The sequence below is a fragment of the Plecotus auritus genome (genome assembly GCF_963455305.1).
Source record: "Plecotus auritus genome assembly, chromosome: 8".
In the NCBI taxonomy this organism is placed as follows: Eukaryota; Metazoa; Chordata; class Mammalia; order Chiroptera; family Vespertilionidae; genus Plecotus; species Plecotus auritus.
In genome coordinates, this window is record NC_137782.1 from 163,136,491 (window position 1) to 163,159,620 (window position 23,130).

Sequence of the window (23,130 nt, forward strand, 5' to 3'; positions counted from 1 at the left end):
ACATATACAGCAGCAATGAAGTGAAACAGTAAAAAAAATTTAAAAGATAACAATTCCTGACCTTTACTTGTGGTAAATAAATAATAAAAAACATAAAACACATATGTACATACATCGAAATGACGAAACTTCCTTTTTTTTATATAAATAAATGGGAGATGGCGACGTAACCACGAAACGACGTACGTCGAGTCCGACGTAACCCGAGGACTGCCTGTAGTTATATGTTCTTCCATTTTTAGGTACAGAGGTAAATGCTTCCCCACTTTGGAATCTGGCCCACGTGAAAATGGAGCCTCAAGAGAGTGAAGAAGGCAATGTCTCTGGGCACGGTGTGCTGGGCAGCGATGTCTTCGAGGAGCCCATGTCAGGCATGAGTGAAGCTGGAATCCCCCAGAGTCCTGATGACTCAGACAGCAGCTACGGCTCCCACTCCACTGATAGCCTCATGGGGTCCTCCCCTGTTTTCAACCAGCGCTGCAAGAAGAGGATTAGGAAAATATAAAAGGAAAAGAGATTTTCTGTCCAAACCTACAAACCCAATAGAAAACCTGATATATTCAAATTTGTTTCCATAGTGATTTGACTCTTAAACACGGTGGATTTTCCTGATTTCAGTGAAATTGGACTTAACCAAACAAGTTTGCGTATTACTTTTGCATTCAATTTTTGTAATTTTCCACAACAACCAAGTCACATTTTATAGGTATGTCATGATGCTGGGGTGGTAATCAGGAGATCAAAGCACTGTCTTTGACAGCTGTCCTTGTGACTAGACTAATTGCTTATCTTCTCTAAGGCCATTTCTCTTGCACAACTGAGAATTGTACCGCTTTGACCCATGTTGCAGGGCTGCTGTGAAGACCAAGATGCTATTAAACCTCAAAGTTGTGCTTGAATAAGACTCACAAGTAAATGTATGCTGGTATCAGGTGTCAGTTTTTTTAATTTACTTCATTTTTGGTTGTCATTGGGAATCCAGTACTAACACCTAGCAAGAAATAGCTAACCTCTGCACAACTTATCCATCGGAGTCTTTTTAAAACTTTTGTTGCCCATGAAGTCTCATAAAATCAGGTCTGTGTAACACAGCCTTTTTGCTTATTCAGACAGCCCTCTCCTATCTCATCCACAGATTTTCTTCTTGCTTCTTTAGATCTGTTCCATCTCTTCTCATCCTTGTCTTTATTTCCACTAAGATTTTTAAAGTATTTTCTCGATGTACATTTATTCAGTTGCCTCTTTCATTTTCTCCTTTGTGAATAAAACAAACAGGAACTGTCCACAGACCGGCTTGTGCTTTTTTTATTTGTTGCATCTGCTTGGCGATCAGAGGCCAGCAGTCCCATTGCTTTGCCAGAATTCTGCATCTGCAAACCGTGCTTCTACTAGATGGGTTTCTACTCTACATCATATCCTGAACAACTTTACTATTGTCACTCATCCATTCCAGTACTGCCCTACTTAGCATCTGAGAGTCTCAATCAGTATTTATTATGTAAACGATGCAGCATTGGAATAATTAGGGGTAATTAGCAAACACGTGCTTTATGCCTTGGTAACAGGTGCCGGCATGTTAAATTCTGCTGAAGTTTATGGATGCAGATTACAAATCTTGTGCAATTTAGAGCACTCCTTTAATCAAGACCAAAATTAAGACATTGTGCCTGCCCTTATGGAGCATATAGTGAAGGCGATACAAGTTATTCTTTTTTTTTTTTAAATATATTTTATTGATTTTTTTAGAGAGGAAGGGAGAGGGAAAGAAAGTTAGAAACATCAATCAGCTGCCTCTTGCACACCTCCTACTGGGGATGTGCCCACAACCAAGGTACATGCCCTTGACTGGAATCGAACCTGAGACCTTTCAGTCTGCAGGCCGACACTCTATCCACTGAGCCAAACCAGTTAGGGCAATACAAGTTATTCTTTAAGGAAAAAGTATTCAGAGGTACTAGGGGGAAAACCAGGTATGTTCAGAGTTTTGCTGTGCAAATGGTTTCCTCTTATAGATTCAAAATTTTAGACCAGTGGTTCCCACTCGGTACAGAATATTGAAATTAATACTTCATAGTAAAATAAAATACTTTTGTTAGAATGTTTAAATTGGAGAAGAGGCACCAGATGGTCAAAGTTAGGGTACTCTGATAAAGCAGGTCATATGACTGATACCTGAGATTCATCTGGCCTAGAACTGTCCCAGGTTGTTTGGGTTGTTAGAGCAGTGGTTCAGATTGCTGGGCCCCACCCCCAGTTTCTGATTCAGGTCTTCAGTGTTCTGTTTCTAACAATTTCCCTGGTGATGCTTATGCTTCTGGCCCAGAGACCACACTTCCAGAACTATTGGAGGACAGTAGGCAGGGACAAAATTCCTTAGGAGAAATGTACTATATTTTGAGATACTATGAAGAATGGAGGCAGGGTAAACCATGATTGTTATATATGGAATGTACACGTGACCCAAGTCCATGGCCTTTGAAAAATCACCAAGCATATTTTGCATTAAGTTCAAAGTAAAATGCAAACAGGGCCTGACTCTATACCTGGTTACTACGTGTGTGTAACCAGGGAAACTTTAGTAAACATCACCTTACTGAGACAGGTTTGGACATGTGTCTTTAAACCTCTCTGATCAACAGAAGTGAAATTATTTATAATTATATAATTTTCTTAAATTCTGACAGGCAGGCTTATACCAAAGTTAAAATTAAAAACTCTATCCAAGTCACCATCAAAAACACGATTCTTATTAATTATATGTTTTGTCCACTTTCAACAAACCTATAATGAGCTACCAAGCATTTCATATCAACACTGACTGGTTGCCAAGGAGACTCCACAGCCACTCTGGACAAGCTCATGTTTCTTGTCTCCCATTCTGCTAAAAGGAGGGGAACTCATGGGTCAAGGGCAAGATGCTTGGGAAATAGAGGCTATAAATACAGCCTAATAATAGAGATCTGAAGTGAACCACATGTTCTCTCTCTATTCCATCCGTTAGCAGCAAAAGTACTTGAGTTCAAATGATGCAACATGAAGGTTTACAGGCGGAATACCAGCATCCAAGAACAGTCAGAAAATCCTTCCTTGCAAAATCCAAGGGAAAGGCCACGGGGAATCAACATCGACCTGCCAGGTCCAAATTTCTTCTATCTTTGGCTTCACTGGAGTCAGGAAAGCTCCCTAATACGAGAAACTCTGCTATTCTGTATAAAATTGCTCTTTATAGTAACCCCAATCAGAGGTAAGGACAGTTTCTTCACAGAGTTCCAAACTTTTGGACTTCCAGAAACTATTTGTTTCTCTTCCAGTACTGTGCCATTGACTCTTGCATAAAATTCTGGAACGCTGGCTCTTCATGACTTTCCTCCGTAACTGCAAGGAAAGGAAGGTCAATTCTTGTTAAACCCTCCCATTAGACAGGTAGATGAGACCTGCTGCCACCCGTCCCTCAGACACAGTACCCTGTTTCTAAGTGTTCCCTTCTCCCAGTCAGGAAAAATCTCCCAGAGCATGCTTACCAGGTGGTCCAAAATGTAGTTTTTTATCTGTAAGTGGGGAAAAAACCGCCCTCATAAAGTAACTAAAATGAGGTCCCACTCCTAAGTATTTTTATCCAAGGGAAATGAAAACATATGTCCACACAAAGATCTGTTAATGAATGTTAATAGCAGCTTTAGTTATCACAGCTAAAATCTGGAAATAACCCAAATGTCAACCAGGTGGTGAATGCACAAATTGTGGTAGATCCATATAATGGAGTATTACTCAACTGTAAAAAACACTACTAATGCATGCAACAAATCACAGAAACATTATACCGAGTGAAAAAAGTTGAATGCAAGTTAAATACTGTCATTCCAATTATATGACATTCTGGAAAAGGCAAAATTATAGGAACAGAAATTAAAACAGTGATTGCCAGGAACTAGGTATGGAGGAAGGGACTGAATAAAAACAGGCATGAGAGAACTCTGGGGGTAATGGAAGTGTTCTGTATCTTGATTATGATGGTGGTTACAAGACTATATGTGTTAAGACTCCTCAAGAGGCGCCGCCCCTCTCTCTCTCTCTCTCTCTCCCTCGCATGCCTGAGCTTTTCCCATCCTTCTCTTCTTCCCCCAGGCACCTTACCTTTGCCTTTCTCTTTTTTTTTTTTATTTCTTTATTGATTAAGGTATTACATACGTGTTCTTATTCCCCCAATACCCCCCACCTCCCATTCAACCTTTGCCTTTCTCTCTCCTAAGCTCCAAGGGCCCTCTTGGAGGGCCTCGCTGAGCCTCACTTCTACTACCTCTGTAACTTTCTAAATAAACTTTCTCTTATAATTTGAGGAGAAAAAAAAAAAGCACAACTCATCAAACTAGAAACGTTTAAAAGGTGGGTTTTAGTCTATAAATTACACTTCAATAAATCTGATTACATGAGGCACTTTACATGTTAGCATCCAGTGCGTTGGACTAAAGAGAAGTTTGCTCTTGGTCATACCGAGGATCTAAAAGGGCTGTTTCAAGAAACAGATTCTGTTCACATTCCATAAAACTATGCCAAGTTAACCCTTTTGGGTTTCCAGAGCCATTTTAACCTCAAAGTGTTACAGTCCCTTCAGATCTGCTGAAGCCTCCCTATGTATTCTTAAAACAATTACAATAAACCAAATCCTAGATCCCTCAAGCTGTATCAGGACCTAACTTGAGAAGACAGACTAATAAAAGGCCTGTCATCAGCTCAATATTAACCATTCAGCAGGAAGGCCAGGAACTCCCAATGCCTGGGATTCTTTCCTGGTGCTATACCTTAACCATCTCCTCTCTCCCCAATATTTTTTCTTTTTGTTAATCCTCACCCAAGGATATTTTTTCCATTGATTTTTTTATTTTTTAAACAGTGAAAGGGAGGGGGAGAGAGTGAGAGAGAAACATCAATGTGAGAGAGACACAAAGATTGGTTGCCTCCCATACACACCCAGGGGATCAAGCCTGCAACTGAGGCACATGCCCCTGACCAGAATCGAACTTGCGACCCTTCAATCTGCATATTCAAGACCTTCTCTTAACAAGAAGGTCCTGACCAAACTATGTGAGGATAAGCAGCTAGTCTGTTTTCATGAACCACCTCAGCCACCTCTCACCTCTGTGGTCAATATCATCAGTGTCGCTATCTGCTTCTTCATCCTCTTCATCCAAGGTTCCCCGAGTCAAGATCAAGTCAGAAGGGTCCCGCCCAGAAGATAAGCCGTCTACAAAGGAAACACCAGCAGCATGTCATGAACACATGCCTCCTCCAAAAGGTGATTCTGAATCAGTAAATAACTACAACTTTGCATTTGGCTGGATGAAAGTGGTCATGATAAAATGCAGGATACTACTTCTTCCAAATGTATTGTTAATACCACATAACATTTCAACAGTCTAAGGCACAAAGTGCTTTCACTATTCTAATAAGTCAAGAGGTCTTTTTATTTTTTAGGTTTTGTTTTTCTTTAATATATTTTTTATTGATTTCAGAGAGGAAGGGAGAGGAAGAGATAGAAACATCGATGATAAGAGAGAATCATTGATTGGCTGCCTCCTGCACACTCCCTTTTGGGGATCGAGCCCACAACCTAGGCATGGGCATGTGCCCCTAACCGGAATCAAACCCAAGACCCTTCAGTCTGCAGCCTGACGCTCTAACCATTGAGCCAAACCAGCTAGGGCTGAAGATCTTATTTTTAAACTAAGGAAAATAGTTCTCAAGTAGCTTCTCTTAGTAGGAATGTCATTCTTTTTAAAATATATACATTTTTTAATTGATTTCAGAGAGAAAGGGAGAGGGAGAGAGATAGAAACATCAATGAGAGATCCCCACACTGGGGATCGAGCCCACAACCCAAACATATGTCCTGGCGGGGAATCGAACTGTGACCCCCAGGCTCATAGGTCAATGCTCAACCACTAAGTCATGCTGGTCAGGCTCATTCATTTTTAATAGCTGACAGCTTGGAATAGACTATGGATTTTCTTATGAAGACCTTCGAGCAGATCCAGAGTGCTAGTGAGTCAAGCGTCAGTGTGGAGCAACGAGGATGCTTCCTGGTGGAAATTAAGTTCAGAAAGGGTCAGAAAAGAACACAGCGTAAAATGATCCAGAGTAGAGGAACCAGGGTATTCTTCAGAAATAAGATGGGTGGGGCGAGTTAAGGAAAACTGAATATAATAATAGAGGCAATGCCCTAACTGGTTTGGCTCAGTGGATAGAGCGTCGGCCTGCGGACTCAAGGGTCCCAGGTTCGATTCCAGTCAAGGGCAAGTACCTTGGTTGTGGGCACATACCCAGTGGGGGGTGTGCAGGAGGCAGCTGATCGATGGGGGAATCACAAGTACAGCTGCGATTAAATATAATAAAATATATTTTAAAAAATAATAATAATAAGAGGCAAATTCCCTACTTAGGGAAGGAAACTCAATAGGGCTGGGCTCCAATAATCAGGAAAAAGTATAATCAGGTCATTCCTAGGCATGGGAGTCAGCCTATAGGGGTCGGTTTCTATAAGAAGCTGAAACCATGCCAGGTAACCTAAAGCCAGGGCAGGACATGACCACTCTCTCTTCAGCTGCCTAAGAGGTCAAGCAAGATGAGCTGGGGAACAGAGTGTCAAAAAGCAGCAACACCAAGGGGCACAAAGCTCAAGTGGCCCTGGCCCTGAGAACGGACAACGGCATGGTTTCAATGCTTCATTCCATGCCCAACTCAGAATTACGCAGCTGTACTTGTGATTCCCCCAAGTAATTCACTGGAACTCCTCCAACTTTTAACAGGTTACCTAAGTACAGCAGACCCTCTGCAACAGATTTAACAGTTGCCACTTCATGTATTCAAGAGTGATTCCAAAGACCACAGCACATAGAAATTGATGTTGCTGAGGTGTGCAACAAGGACGGCATAGGCAAGTTCACGTAACTGGTCAACCCAGCCCATTCCTAGCATCTCCTCCAAGCAGCTTTGCATGTTCTCTACTAGGAGTATAGCAACAGCTTTTCTGAATAGAACTTCACTCCTTTAAAGGCCAGCCCATCAATAAGTGTGGATGGGTGGGAGTATACACATTTAACTAGAAATCCCTGGAGAATCAATGACAAAACTCAAAAGTCAGTAAAGTAGCAGAATAAAAAGACTAATGCACAAAAACATAACCAGTTAGAAGATATAATCGTTCAAAAAAACTAATTTCAACACTAACAAGAAAAAAATCCTTGAAATAAATTTAATAAGAAATATGCAAACCCTACATAAGGAAAACATCCTCCTCTTCTCTTTCTGCTCTTAAATATAAGTATCTTCCTGCTGAGTAGAAATAACATATCCACTTTCAGTCCCTAACACCAAGAGACCCTCCAATACCTGTAGCAGTTCCTGTGTCCAAGGCAACAGAGCCCATATCTTTCTGAAGGCGTTCTAGTTGTTCTTTCTGCTGCTGGCTCTGTGCACTGGCCTGTATATGTAGAGAAAACTATCATCAGACTCAAAAAAGAGCCCCAAGTTAGATGTACCTCCTGACTGGAGATGACCAATTATACAAATGCCAGAGACTACCTAAACATTGGGGCAGATAAGGGATGGCTGATATGGAGATAGAAACCCTGAGCAGTATGGGCCCAGATTAGCAGTTCAGGCTGGAGGGCTCTGGAGACTGAATCAGAAGTTTCAGAAACTGGACACAAAAGACCCCTCAGGTAGATACAGCAGGACGGCTCCGTGATATGGAGCCCAGTGCGGCCAATGGGGACAAGACACCTGATCCGCTGAAATAAGAGTTGTGAAGCATTTCTCTGTTCCTAAACAGAACTCTACCACTAGCTTTTACATGGACCTCGGAGTAGGGGCAGGGATAGGGTGCAATAAGGGCTTAGCACATATAACAAGAAAATCTGATTTAAAAAACTTTTTTAAAAAATATATTAATTTTAGAGGGAAAGGAATGGGGTGGGGGGGAGACACATCAATTTGTTGGCATATCAGAACGACGCTCTAACCAACTGAGCTTCCTCACCAGGGCAGAAAAATCTGGTTTTTAAAACTTCAAATAAAGAAAAGAAAAATAATTTAAGGGGCCTTTCTACATCCAGACAGCACACATAGACATTTACAAATTTAAATTAACGAGTATCTAAAAGACACACTGATGGCCGAAACGAAAGTATTAATGGCAGGAGGATAAGCCTATGGTTTGAGGTGGTTTTTTCAGTGGCCCTAAAATACACAAACAGCCTCCTCTCTTACCAGTGATTTCTTCAGACGTTCATATTCAGGACGATACTCCCTGAAAGAGAAACAATTTCTAAATTGCTGTGTTTAAAGTATGTCCTGCCTGCCCCCACATCACTTCTGTTTTCCTAGGGCTCTGAAAATAAAAAAGGTCTTACTTAACTGAATGTCAGGCATAACCAAAGTGTAACTCACTGAAATCCTATCCCCATGGAACTAAAAGCCAAGGTACCTGTCCTCACCCTGAAACTAGAAAAAAGAAAAATGTCTGACTGTTGAGCTGGAAAGATTAACTCTAGAGACACTAACTAATGAGCTTATTAGCATTCAAATGGATAAACATTTGAGAGGAGTAAAAGAAGCGAGGACTGTTGGGTTCAGGAAGCCCAATACATATTAGCTTTTAATTATGTGGTTTTAACAGGGCAACTATGAAAGGATACAGAAGTATTTTCCTAAGGCTTTGCTCACACACACACACACACACACACACACACACACACACGCGCGCACGCGCGCGCGCACACACACACACACACACACACACATACACACACACACGCACACACCCCTTATCTAATAAATCAAACTCAAAATAATGTGTCTGAAAACCACAATGTGTTTGTCAGGATCTTGCTAATTATGGGACCAAAGGAGCATGTGGGGATGCAGCAACTAACAGGCTACAGACCTAAGGGAAGTATCTACATGCTCTGACTCCACTTTCCTTTAGGTGATTGGAATCCAATATTAATTATGACAAATGATAACAATCATTTATTATGAAATGTGCTTACTGTGTCAGCAATTGCACTGGGTGCTCAGATGTTTTCTCAAATAATTCTCACAACGACCTTAGCAATACATGCTATTATCCTAAAGCACAGGCACTCAATCTTGTTCCCGTAACCTCTATTCTGTAAAAACTGCCGTTTGAAATTTCCCACTAAGCATAGGTAGTCTTTTGTTCTGTAAATTAACTCTGCTATTCTTGGCTTCTGGAAACATGCTTGCTCGAATAATAAGGAAAATAAGCTCAATAATCTGGCCTTGCCAGCCAGTCTGCTGGTGTCCCTGGTTACTCCCATGCCTTTTAGTTATCTAAATTGTACTGTGCTCAAGGCTACTGAGTTGGGCTGTGCTCAGGTTACAAGCTTCCCGCAAAATATCTACACAGGGCTCTTTATGAAGCCTGCAAAAGGTCCGGAAACCCCATGTTTAGGAGACAAAGGGGCTGGGGGGTATAAAGGGAACGTTTCCTCCATGTTGCTTTGCTCAGACTCTGGAGCAGCCGTGGGCAAACTACGGCCCGCGGGCCGGATCCGGCTGTCCCATCTGGTTCTCTTGCTCTCCCCTCCACTCCTTTACTTTGAATTTATATTAGTTCACACAAACACTCCGTCCATGCTTTTGTTCCGGCCCTCCGGTCCAGTTTAAGAACCCATTGTGGCCCTCGAGTCAAAAAGTTTGCCCACCCCTGCTCTGGAGGCTACTCCTCTGAGACCGCTGGCATAATGAAGACTCCCAATTTGGCTTACTAAGGCGTCTTCTGTTCAGCTCGCTGATTTCCAATATAACAATCCCTGAACTACAACTGGGTCAGCCAATGTGGAAAACGGGTCAAATCAAGTCCGTTGCCTATTTTTATAAATAATGAATGTTTTACTGGAACACAGCCACGTTCATTCATTTATAAACTGTCTATGGATGCTTTTTTGCTACAATGACAGAGTTGAACAGTTGCAACAGAGATCACAAAGTCTAAAATAATTATTACCTGGCTTTTCACAAAAAGTCTGGTGACTCCTGCCTGCTCTTACTCATTAAATACAATGAAGATTTTATACTCCTATTTTTTTTAAAAAAGTTAATGGGGATGAGTTACCCCTAAGTGTGGTCATACACATACACATGGCAAAGGTAATATATATATACTATGAAAACCAAAAAGCTTTGCCTGGCAAAATTGCTATCATATCAGAATTGTGGGTCATTAAGAATGTCAACAATAGAATTTTCCTTTGTTCTCACCTTTCATATTCTTCCGCAGCACTGGTGACTTGCACAAAGAGTTCATCTAAGCCAGTACCCAGAACAGCAGATACACCTACCACCTGACAAAAGCAACATTAATGCCACTGAGCAAACAGATGTGTATTTTTTAATGGTGTACATTATTTTGTTCAAATTTCATAAAAATCTTCATAAAGCAGTTTAGATACTTAAAGAACTCTCTGGCAAAGAATAAAGCTAAACCAAAAAGCAGCATGTCTACTAAAAAGTCATGGAAATAGGTCTAAGGAAAATAGAGAATTGAACAAGAAAGATAATTAGGAACGAACGAGTAGCGGGGCTTTTTATCTATTCTCTATCAAATCAAACCACTGTCTGTTCTCTATGAAAATTAGTATCTCAGTGCCTTTACTTGGGCAATTAACATACGCTCTGCCACCCATACCCACTTTTGCTTATACAAATCTTACCCTTCCTTCAAAGCATACCTCTAAAGCTATATCCTCCAAAACTTCTCATTTCAAGTGATCTTCCCTCTGACTACCATCAGGGCCAAATTCCAATCTTTCTTAATTCTGTGTGTAGCCTTCTCTTCTAACTAGACCATAAACTCTCTGAGGGTAGGGTCTCTATCTATTCATCTATAAACCTCCTGTATTTAATAAGTTAATATTTAAAAATTTACTTTTCAAAAAGTAATGAACTTCCTTCCTAAGATGGTTCAAAGCCAGTCCTATGGGTTAAGAGGTTATCTGGGAAGACTGTCGGTGTGAGCAGAAGAAAAAGTTTACCCTGAGTGAGCTGTAAAATTCATCTAACACCAAGCTCATTGAACGAGTCAGGTTACTGACATATGTAGTCTCTTGATTCAAGGCATCTTGGAAAGCCTCAAAATCTTGCATCCATTCCACTGCAAAGCTGTGATCAATGATGTCAGTCTGCAACAGAGAGAAGCCAACTATGAGAAACCAGAGATGAATTTAGACACCAAATAATCCACCCCCTTTTTTTTTTAATTAAGTAGTGATAATAACAAGCAATTATTCAGGGGCGAGGGGAGGTAGAAGAAGGTATAGGGGGGACAAATAGTGATGGAAGGAGACTTGACTTGGGGTGATGAACACACAATACAGTGTACAAATGATGTATTATAGAATTGTACATCTGAAACGTATATAGTGTCATTAACCAATGTCACCCAATAAATTCAGTAAAAATAAAGAAAGCAATCATTCATATATTTTCTTTCTCTGCTTTCCCCAGTTCCTCTTCCACTACAACAAGCCATAAAGAACCAAGACTGTTGTATAGTGTTAATTAAATGAAGGTATAGGTTCTCTTCACTATCCACTGCCAAGTGACCATGACCACAGTGGATGCCAGCCCATCCCAGGCTCTAAAGTCAACTAGTCTGCTGTATCCTAGCTACCAACCAACAGGGAAGTTTTGTCTTTTGTTTTAGTTGCCACTTCCAATAGACTAGCAGTCCCATCTCCGCCCATAGTCTCGATTCTGAGGGATAATCCACACCCTAAAAGTGAGGGGCTGCTCTATCTAGGCTGAAATAACTTTGGATAAGTCAGTGATAAATACTCAATCTGACTGGATCTTCTCCCTAGAAGTGCCCATGACTGTTTCAGTTAAGCTTGAATCTGCTCTCCGGCATCTCAATAGCATTTCCCACCTATTCCAAATCTTCCAATAACACAAAGTTCTGATAAAAAACAAATACAGTACTGAATCACAAAAGTAAGGATCCACTTACTTTATTCATGACCACAATGAAAGGAAGCTTGGTTTTGTACAAGATGCTGAAAAAAATCAAACATCAAGACATTATTAGTAAAAACACTTCAGCTCTTGTTTACCATTCAGTTAGTTGGAATTGAGAAAGGGGGAATGAGTGCAGACTCTAAGTATAAGGTATCCATTCTTACAAGGCACATGTCCTCCTCTCCCAAGAGAAAAACCACCCCCACCATTACACAAACACACACACATAACTCTTTGAGTAAGAATGCTTTGCTACTGATTGTGTGTTGTGTGTGGGTGTGTGTGTGGTTGCTTGTTTTTACCAAATAATTGTCTTTTAAACAACTAATATAAAAATGAACAAATGGCCCTAGCTGGTTTTGCTCAGTGGATAGAGGGTCAGCCTGTGGACTGATAGAGGGTCAGCCTGTGGACTGAAGGGTCCCAGGTTCAATTCCGGTCAAGGGCACATGCCTGGGTTACAGACTTGATCCCCAGTAGGGGACGTGCAGGAGGCAGCCAATCAATGGTTCTCTCTCATCACTGATGTTTCTATCTCTCTTTCCCTCTCCCTTCCTCTCCGAAATCAATAAAGATACATATATATATAAAATTTTTTTTTTTAATGAGCAAATGCCATCAGTCATCAGATTTCTATTTGGACTAGGATTTCTTGCATCAAATAAGAGACATCCCTAATCATACTAGAAGGGGCAAATGTTGGTGATGGCTTTTCTGTACCCTTAAAAACCAAATTCTCTCAGCTTCAGTAATGGCATGCCTTGCTCCTAGATCTAATGTACTGACATAACCTAGTGAGGTATGTCCGCCTGCTCCTAATCGTACCACACTTGGGGCAAACCTGTGTATTTTAGAATTATGGATAAACCTTTTTACTCATAATCTCTCCCCATGTTATAATTTCTCTATCATAATACAGAAAAGGAGCTCTGTCTTATTTAGACTTGGACTTCATTGAACTGGGAGCCACTACCAAAAGATTCATATTCACACACTACCTCTTTCTGTAGCAAGCAAGGAGGAAGATGAGAAGTTGCTGACCCAGAATGCCAAGGGCACATGTGCCTCTTTTCTCTTCTGACCCCTCCCCAACTCACAACCACTAAACTGAGTGGCAAACCTGAATGCGCACAAATCTAAGGATAAGCACTCAGGACTCAAAGAAGAAGAGGAGGCCTCATACCTTGATGTAATGTCATGCCCAGCAATAATCAGTTACCTGCAGGCATAGAGCATGTTGGACATGAAGGTCACTGGGTTGGTACTTCTTGATGTGTCCATTACATAAATGACAATCGTTGGAAATGAGGATGCCTAAAGCCACAAAATAATCAAAGCCTTAGCCAGAGGGCTCATGATCTGTCCCCAAATTTTTCCTATCTTCTTTAGCAAGAGAGAACCACTTTACAGAGCTTCTATAACTCCCTTCCACATAGGTCCCAGACAATAAAGAGACTTATCCAGTCTAGCTCTCAGTAATACCTACAATACTCACCAGAGCCTCTGTGATGATTGTCCCAGAAGCTGACCAGGTGAACACTTCAATCTGTCCAGGTGTGTCAATCAAGACATATCTGTGTCGAGAAAGACCATTAAAGAAGTATTACACTTGTACAATGCTGAAAATATCCCATTACACAAAACACCGAACTACTGGTTATCCAAGATTGGAATGCTCTCTTCACACTGCCAAGTCTATCTTCCTCCAGTCATCTTTGAAATGCATTCCACATTCCCCCAGGCTTTGTTCAATGTCCAATATTCATGCTAATGGATAAGAGCAGCAGTCCATAAATTACTGCAAATGATCACAGGGGACTCTGTGATAGTTATAGAAACACACTGCATTAAAAATGAGATAAGAAAAACCAGAATATAAATCTCTTGGGAAACTATCCAGTTGCTTAGGGGAGGGGATAGGACAGGGAAGTGATAGCTAAAGAATACAGGGTTTCTTGTTGAGGTGATAAAAATGATCTAAAATTGATGATGGTTGCACAATTCTGTGACCATACTAAAAGTCAGTGAATTGTACACTTTAAATGGGATAATTGCATGGAATGTGACTTATATCTCAATAAAGCTGTTTTAAAAATGAGCAAAGAATTTAAATAGACACGTCTACAAATATATACCAATGTCCAATAAATAGATGAAATGATGCTCAATATCATTAATCCTTGAGGGAATACAAACCAAAACCACAATGCGGGGTCAATCAGGGAAAAAGGAAACATATGTAAAACTTTAGACAATAAATTAAAAAAAAAAAATCAGAAGTTGGAGAATAAAAACACACAATACGATACCACCTCACACCCACACACCCACTAAGACAGTTATAATAAAAAACAAAGATATAACAAATATTGACAAGGACGTGAAGAAACTGGAACCTCATGCACTGCTAGTGAGAATGTAAAATGGTGCAGCCAGCAGGAGCTGGGAAAAAGAAAGATTGTTAATGTGTATGACGTTTCTTTTGGGATAATAAAAATGTTCTGAAATTAGATAGTAGGAATCAATACACAATTTTATGAGTCTACTGAACACCACTAAATTATATAAATTAAAGAAGTGAACTTTATGGTATGTGAGTTTATATCTTAAGAAAGATTTTTTAAAAATATATTTTTATTGATTTCAGAGAGGAAGGGAGAGGGAGAGAGAAACCAATGAGAAAGAATCATTGATCGGCTATCTCCTGCATGCCTCCTACTGGGGATCGAGCCCACAACCCGGGCATGTGCCCTGGACCAGACTCTTTAGTCCCAGTGTGCCCAGAACACTTTAGTCCACAGGCTGACACTCTATCCACTGAGCCAAACCAGCTAGGGCTCAAAAAATATATTTTTAAAAACTACCTCTTTTATGATGCTATTTTTGCAAAACACCTTATCCCTCCATTCTTCTACTTATGTATATATGCATAGAAACATATGAAATGATAGTCACTGATAGTAATGATAGTTATTTCTAGTGGGTGATAAATGTGCCTTTTAAATTATGTATGGTTTGAATTGTTTTTTTAATATATTTTTATTGATTTCAGAGAGAAAGTAAAAGGGAGAGACAGAAACATCAATGATGAGAGAGAATCATCTATCAGCTGCCTCCTGCATGCTCCCTACTGGGGATCAAGCCCACAACCTGGGCATGTGCCCTGATGGGGACTCGAACTATGACCTCCTGGTGCATGACCACTGAACCACACCAGGTTGAATTCTTTATAAGGGTCATATATTTTTTATCAAAATAATTATCTTTCTTTTTTTTTTTAAAGCAAACCTATTAAAAACCTATTAACAGTTAATTTATTAACAGTGGGTAATAATAATATGAACAAATATTTTATTTTATATTTTGATACTTTTAAAATTAAAAAACAATTATTCTCTCTGATTTATGTAAATTATATTCATTTAAATAGGGTTAGAAAGATGTTTCAGAGATTTTAATGCCAACAAATATGGTTTCCCAAGAGACAGTTTCAAAATATCTCCTAAGAAACCATGGGCATATACCAAAATGGTTGGGGATACAATACTATTAAATTTAGCTCTACACTATATAGCATCTTAAGGGTTTTCTTGACTATTTTTTTTTTCACTTCTAATAGTTTCATCTTAATCTAAACTCTTTCAAAACTTAATGCTAACCCAAAATTTCTCAAAAAAGCCTAGAAATGTGTTAACTATAGAGTAATAAATAGGCGCTAAACTGAAATCACTTACTTAGACATGTTCTGGGCCTTCTCAATAAATTTCATCACCTAAAAGAAAAAGATGCCAATTACAACAGGAGCTGATTTCAGCATAAAATCACAGGGCCCTCTCCATTGGCCCGCTTCATAAGTACCATCAACTATTGAATCTCTGTGTTCTCAATCTTAGGACACCAACTAATAAACTCACTGAACCACAGAAACAGCCACATCAGCAGCCCTGCAGCACCCTGGAGCACAGGGAAAGGGTCTGAGAAGCTGAAGACTTGATCTGTCACTGTCAAGTCACTTCTCTTGATGCTTCACAAAATGTTAATAGCCTGTCTCATGGAGTGACATCAGGGCAAAAAATTGATTACAAAGCACTCTTAAAACACAGAAGGTGACAGAGAAAACTTAAATGATGATAACTATTTGTCACAAGTTAAAAAAGCCCCATTATTTTTCTGTTCCATATCTGCTAGCCCATCTCACCCCGTCTTACCCCCATCCCTTTACTCCATCCTCAGGGTAACACTATAAGCCAATATAGTGTTTGGCTTAAGAAACAAACACAGTCTCCTGTATTTCTGTTTTACTGGCTGTCCCAAATATTAAATGTCAAGTGTTCATAAAACTGATCATCCTCTCATAGCCTACTTCTGTGTCTACCAAAATGCCTACTTATTTTCTACTAGAGGCCCGGTGCATGAAATTCGTGCACGGGGGGGGGGGGGGGGGGGCGCGCACGCGGGGGGCAGTGTCCCTCAGCCCAGCCTGCACCCTCTCCAATCTGGGACCCCTCGAGGGATGTCTGACTGCCCGTTTAGGACCGATCCTACCGGTACGATCGGGCCTAAATGGGCAGTCAGCCATCCCTCTCACAATCCAGGACTGCTGGCTCCCAACTGCTCGCCTGCCTGTCTTCCTGATTGCCCCTAACCGCTTCTGCCTGCCAGCCTGATCACCCCCTAACCACTCCCCTGCCAGCCTCATTGATGCCTAATTGCTCCCCTGCCAGCCTGTTTGCCCCTAACTGCCCTCCCCTGCAGGCCTGGTCACCCCTAACTGCCCTCCCCTACAGGCCTGGTCCCCCCGCAACTGCCCTTTCCTGCAGGCCCGGTCGCCCCAAAGTTCCCTCCTCTGCCAGCCTGGTCACCCCTAACTGCCCTCCCCTGCAGGCTTGATCGCCCCCAACTGCCCTTCCTTGCAGGCCTGGTCCTTCCCAACTGCCCTCCCCTGCTGGTCATCTTGTGGTGGCCATCTTGTGTCCACATGGGGGCAGCCATCTTTGACCACATGGGGGCAGCCATCTTGTGTGTTGGAGTGATGGTCAATTTGCATATTACTCTTTTATTAGATAGGATAGAGGCCTGGTGCACGGGTGGGGGCCAGCTGGTTTGTCTTGATGGGTGTCCCAGATCAGGGTGGGGGTTCCCTTGGGACGTGGGGCGGCCTGGGCGAGGGGCCTGTGGTGGTTTGCAAGCTGGCCACACCCCCCGGCAACCCAAGCAGAGGCCCTGGTATCTGGGATTTATTTATCTTCTATAATTGAAACTTTGTAGCCTTGAGCGGAGCCAAGCCTCCTGCTTGCTCGTGGACACAGCCATTTTTGTTGGGATTTATTTATCTTTTAATTGAAACTTTGTAGCCTTGACTGGAAGCCAAGGCAGGCCAGGGTGTGCAGGAAACTTGGCTTCCTCCATCACCGGGGGCAACCCAAGCTTCCTGCTCTCTCCAGCTCCGTGGCAGCAGCCATTTTTGTTGGGATTTATTTATCTTCTATAATTGAAACTTTGTAGCCTTGAGTGGAGGCCTGGGCCTGCCAGGGTGTGCGGAAAGCTTGGCTTCCTCCATTGCCAGGGGAAACCCAAGCCTCCTGCTCACTCCAAGGCCGCAGCCATCTTGGTTGGGTTAATTTGCATACTCACTCCTGACTGGCTGGTGGGCGTGGCTTGTGGGTGTAGCAGAGTGATGGTTAATTTGCATATTACTCTTTTATTAGATAGGATATTTCTATCCCAGGTTAATTGCTCTTCTTTCCCAACATTATCAAACTAAGGTATTTAAGAGCCACAGGTTTTTATACAGTCATGCCTATATGAGTGAAAACAGACAGGCATACCTGATCAAATCTAGTAGCAAAGAGATTGAGTGAGGTCACTATGCCACCGTTGGGTCCAAGTCCATATCTAGACACTAAGTTGAGGATTTAAATTGCTTATAGATGAATTCAGATGTTAAAGTTCATACACAGGATATCATTCACACAAACATTATATTAGTGGTCCATTAATGAATATTGGCAAGCTAATCCTTGATTTAGTATGTACCACACAGCTGTAACTTCATAGGAAACATTCATCATCAAGGTCTTCTTCATTTATTTATTGTTTTACCAATGGCCAGGAAAATGAACAAACTAAAGGAACCAAAACATAATAGACAGATGCATCAGGCAATGACAGCCTGCTAGCATTAGCTATTAAGATCATCTATATAACACTCCTTGCTCTGATCCTCACTAATCAAGCAACTTGCTGATTATAATTTCCTACATAGACTTACCTAGAGGAAAAGTACACATTTCACACAGCAATGTACCAAGAGGTAATCCTACTCATTTCTGGGTTCCCCAGTTTGAAGAGGTGATGACCAATGAATGTAGCTTCCAAGACAATACTACTTTCTGGGTCCTAGGCACGCTACCAGCTAACCTCTCATTATCTATGCTCTCTAATTACAACAGCCCGCAGTCTGGGAATTTGGTAAAAAAAAACTAAAATCGCAAGCTCAAAGAATATTTCTAATCACGTACAATACTTCTTTCCAGATTCATCTTTCATTTTCCTAATTAATAACTTTAAAATAATCAAAATTATTTTGCTAGTATATTTCACAAGGAAACCCAAAAACATTCCTTCAAAACTGCAAAATACTCAGAGGGTAACTAGCCATAGATGAGTCAACACCGAAGAAGATGTAAAAAGGATACTGTTTCATGACTTCTTTATACTTCACAGTGTCACGAATATCTGAGGAAAGAGGGTGAAGAAATAATTAGAATTTAACACATACTAGGTAAGAAACGATATAGCTTGAGGCTCTCCACCAATAATATCCTAAGCCAAGAGGTCTCCCAAGTCATCTCTGCTTCCTCTAAGGAAAAAAAAATAAGTTCCCCTCTATGCATGAGTTACTTTTCAAATTTGTTTTGTAATTTTTAAGCCAAGATCATTGAACTGTGATAGAAAAAGAAGCAAAATTGTGAGGAAAAGAATAGAAGGGCAGAAGGTGTTCTGTACTTTATCAGCAAGAAACTAAAACTAGCCTTTTAGTATTCTCTTGTCAGCATTCTCTTCTACCAGCTTCACAATGGTTTCTGTCCTTACAAAGGATAACTGTCAAGTCACCCATGAAGAATGTTAGGTTACAAGTTCTCAAGCTACGGTTGAGATGTTCTGAGATAGGGAGAAACGTTTTATGCACGTAAATACCTTTGTCAGTAACCATATGCATAGAAAAAGGGAGCTAAATCAAGAAAAAAAAATGTTTATTTCTTATTAACTGCTACTGATAACAAAGGTAATGCAGACATGATTTTAAAAAAGGAATTAATTTATCCAGTAATATCTAACTAAACCTATCTACCAGTCTATAAACCTACCCCCCCATCAACTATTAGAATCACATCCTTTAAGTGAGATGATGGGTGATTTTCTTCCCCAAATTCTTTTTTTTTTTTAAATATATTTTATTGATATTTTACAGAGAGGAAAGGAGAGGGATAGAGAGCTAGAAACATCGATGAGAGAGAAACATCGATCAGCTGCCTCCTGCACACCTCCCACTGGGGATGTGCCCGCAACCAAGGTACATGGCCTTGACCGGAATCGAACCCGGGACCCTTCAGTCCGCAGGGCGACGCTCTATCCACTGAGCCAAACCGGTTTCGGCACTTCCCCAAATTCTTTGCCATATATATAACCAGCAACCTTCAGTGCAGAGGATAAAGCTCAAGTAACTGAGCCACACTAGCCAGAAGACAATCTCTGCTTCTTAATATAAGGCCTTCCTTTATTAGCTTGGGTTATAAGCATCTTACCAGGATTAAGAAGAGATAAGATTATCACAGTGATAGCCTAGATCAGGAAGCCTAGATCCTATGAAGAATCATGACATTGGATCACATCCATTCTTATCTTTTTACTAGAGACCCGGTGCACGAAATTTGTGCACAGATAGGGTCCCTAGGCCTGTCCGGTGATCAGAGCCCATCTGTGGAGCAACCGGTGGGGTGATTTCTATTACGATAACAGAATGTCTCCCCCAAACAATGCACATATGCATACCTATGCATATTTTTCCATGTAACTTTGGGAGTGGAAGCAAGGTTCCTACAAATCATTAAGTGAACTACCACACAAGAACCCTTATACTCTTAACTAAACTTTGGGAAAAGAAACTAAATAGAAAGGTGTATATATCAGAGCCTGCTGAAGGGTTTAGGGCCTAGAAGTGAGAAGCCACTTCATTTTCCCAAACAACAATAGCCTGATACCTCAGGGTCAGAAAGGAGAAAAAACGCTGAGTAGAAAGGAAACAAAGGGAAAGGAGTAAACAGAGAAAATGTGAATAAGGCAGAAGCCTGTTCAGGGATTCTAGAAAATCCAAGGGAAATGAAAGTAGGTAGTTTAGAAAAAAATGAAAGCATTGAAAACTGGCAGGCTGGAGGGTTTCCATTCCAAGAAACTTTATACAAAACGGTAGTTTACTCACCAATATTGGCAGGAAAGGGAACTTCATGCACAGCAGGGTCGAGATTGATCACATAAGGTGGAGAGCCTTGGCTATGCAGATGTCCTGTGAGCCTCTGCAGAGATGTGAGGTGCCGGATAGAGCCAGACAAAGAGGGCATGATAAGAGGACAAAGGACATTTCCCTCTATCTGAAATAATCACCTCCAACATTCAACTCTCAGTTGTAATGCAACCTTTATTTATTACCCATTTTTCAGAGCCTCCTCTTCCCTCCACCACTTATTTACTTGCTTTGTGTGGGGTTTTTAACCTATCACCTGCAATAAACCAGTAGTTCCATGAAAGCAGAACCTTGTCAACCTCATTTTCACTGTATCCCCATTGCCTGTGTTTGACTCAGAATGATAACAATAACCAGGCAGCAAGATCTCAAATGCTCCGAAGAATGAAAGTTTTACACTTTCTTTTACTTATGCATTTGGAATTAAGGAGGTAACGTAAGATTACATAAAGTGGGAGAAAGAAAGGCAGAAAGTGGATAGTTAATAAGATTACAAACTCTCTTGAAAAAGAGGCATTTCAAAGGTGAATTAACCTAGATGCACACACACGCAAAAATGAACAGGGCTTGCTTAGAACAAATATAAACCTTTTACCAAAGAAGTTGTATGCCTGGGGTGTGACTGCCCATCAAGACCAGCCCAGTTAAGAATTTATGATTCATATTATCTCACTCATATGTGGAATCTAATGAACAAAATAAACAAAATAGAAACAGGCTCACAGATAGAGAACAGACTGACAACTGTCAGAGGAGAGGTGGGGTTGCAAGTGCTGGGTGAAAAAGGTGAAGTGGTTAAGGAAAAAACAAAACTCATGGGCACAGACACAGCACGGTGATTGCCAGAGGGGAAGAAGGGTAGGGGGTTGGTAGAAGAGGGTAAAGGGTGGATAAACGGTGAAGGAAGGAGACTTGACTTGGGGTGGAGAACACAATACAACCTACAGATGATGTAACTATATATGGAACTGTACACCTGAAACATATGTAATTTTATTAACCAATTGCACCCCAATAAATTCAATTAAAAACTAATTATGATCCAATCACCCTGTGAGGTTACTTTCGGTTACAGTTATTACAGGACCCCTTTTTTGTTCACACATGAAATATGACAGGCGCAAAAGAAATACGTAATTCTTTAGCCATCTATACCAAAAGCCTGTGTGGTAGCACTCTCTACTCTATCAGTCGCCTGTTACTTGTAAGCCTCTGCCTTCAAGTCAACAATTTTGTCGGCAGGACAATTGCAGTGCCACGTGGTAAGCGGTACCAAGTAGGCACTCAAGGAGCCTTAATGAACCCAGGCTACGATGCAAGGTCTCGCCAAGGAACCCCGAAAGCCACGCGCCGGTCCCCTCCCACTCCTCAGAAAGACCTCCCCTCCCTTTTCCTGGCCTTCCACCACCTCTCGCGCACACCTACTCCGCCCGCGCCATGTACCTCACCTGTACGAAGGTGGTTTTCCCAGACCCCGCCATTCCCAACACCAACAGACACACTGGGGGCCGAGGACCCCCGGAAGCCTGAGGCTCGGCTGCAGGCGCGGACGCCGCCATCTTCCTCCTGGCTCCGCCCACTCGACCATCGAGACGTCACGTGGCTAGAGAGACTTCCGCCACAGCGGCTGTGAAAGAGAGTGGGTCTGGTCCGCCCCGGCTCAGAAGAGCATCCTCCTGTCCCGACCGGGCTCAGGAGCCCACTAGGGACTATGCCGGGGGAGTGGAGGCGCTGGGAGGACTGGAGCGAGCCCAGGAAAAGCTCACCGTCACAGGGCCTGGGACGGTCAAAGGTCTGGTTCGCAGGAGAACCAGACGAGATGAGATCCCGAGAGCAGGGCTCCCACGATACAAAAAAGAGAGTGCGACTCACTTTCGGCCCCCAAAGGAGCCAGGACTAGAGCCTCCGGAGAACCGACTGCTAGGGCTGAACCGGGCGAGGGGGTTAAGCCGCTCGGGGGGTGTAGAGGGGGACGGGCCTGGACTGGAGTGGGATGAGAACCTAGGGGTTGCCGGGCAGGTGCAGAGACCCGTTGAACCAAGAAACTTGCTTCACCGGGACGCCGTCCTCGCATGTCCACGCCCCTGACACTAGCTCCTAGTCACTCTCAGTGGACTACACCGACACCTGGGGGGTGACCACTAGGATTCCAGGAGAGAGTAGGTACTGAAGGGGCGTTTCCTCGCACGGAAGCGTCCTCGGAAACCGAAATGGTGGTGAAAGAGCTGACAAATTTATTCCTGCTCCTGACCACCGAGTCTGTTCTTGTGGCCCTTTGTAGCCAGCTGTGCACCAAGTCATACTAGTAGATAAATCTGGGTTTCACACTGCGGCTCTGCCACTTGCTAGCAGTGTAAATCGTGGCTAAATTACTTAAATGCTCCAAAACTTTCTTCTCTTTAAAATTAATATATTTCATAGGGGGTGGTAGTGAATGCATATTGTAAATTGTAAACTACAGTCCTTCACCTTTTACCCCTACCTGTATGCCCGTGTCCCGCAATAAGTGCTCAAAAATATTTTCTTGTGTGAATTAAAGTACAATTGTGCGTTTGTTTCCTAAATTTTCA

At 41.8% G+C, this 23,130-nt stretch overlaps 2 protein-coding genes across 6 annotated transcripts in view; one reads left to right on the forward strand and one right to left on the reverse strand.

The window, feature by feature from the left end:
* SUPT7L (SPT7 like, STAGA complex subunit gamma) overlaps positions 1-1,290 on the forward strand; it is a 46,479-nt gene extending 45,189 nt beyond the window's left edge. For 4 of the 5 annotated variants that reach the window (XM_080685254.1, XM_080685250.1, XM_080685251.1 and 1 more), the window contains exon 5: positions 243-1,288. In XM_080685254.1, the coding sequence (XP_080541380.1) occupies positions 243-505 (263 nt within the window). In that variant the 3' untranslated portion in view covers positions 506-1,288. Of the gene's footprint in view, positions 1-242 lie in introns of all 5 variants that reach the window. The other variant, XM_080685253.1, reaches the window with a different exon arrangement.
* Positions 1,288-22,672, reverse strand: GPN1 (GPN-loop GTPase 1). Its single transcript, XM_080685249.1, has 14 exons — positions 22,009-22,672; positions 20,519-20,612; positions 18,735-18,774; positions 17,865-17,931; positions 15,771-15,808; positions 13,532-13,610; positions 13,256-13,350; positions 12,029-12,074; positions 11,055-11,201; positions 10,282-10,364; positions 8,266-8,305; positions 7,387-7,477; positions 5,135-5,242; positions 1,288-3,375 (listed from the first exon to the last, which is right to left on the reverse strand). The coding sequence occupies exons 1-14, from the start codon at positions 22,117-22,119 to the stop codon at positions 3,293-3,295; spliced, it is 1,122 nt and encodes a 373-aa protein (XP_080541375.1). The 5' UTR covers positions 22,120-22,672; the 3' UTR covers positions 1,288-3,292.
* Between the last annotated feature and the right edge of the window lie 458 nt (positions 22,673-23,130).

Coding starts and splice junctions, on each gene's coding strand:
- GPN1 (XM_080685249.1), bottom strand. CDS start 22,119: ATGGCGGCGTCCGCGCCTGCAGCCGAGCCTCAGGCTTCCGGGGGTCCT. Junction 5,243..7,386: donor GGACACAGGAACTGCTACAG/GTATTGGAGGGT, acceptor TTTCCTTTGTAG/ACGGCTTATCTTCTGGGCGG. Junction 3,376..5,134: donor TGATGATATTGACCACAGAG/GTGAGAGGTGGC, acceptor CTTTCCTTGCAG/TTACGGAGGAAAGTCATGAA.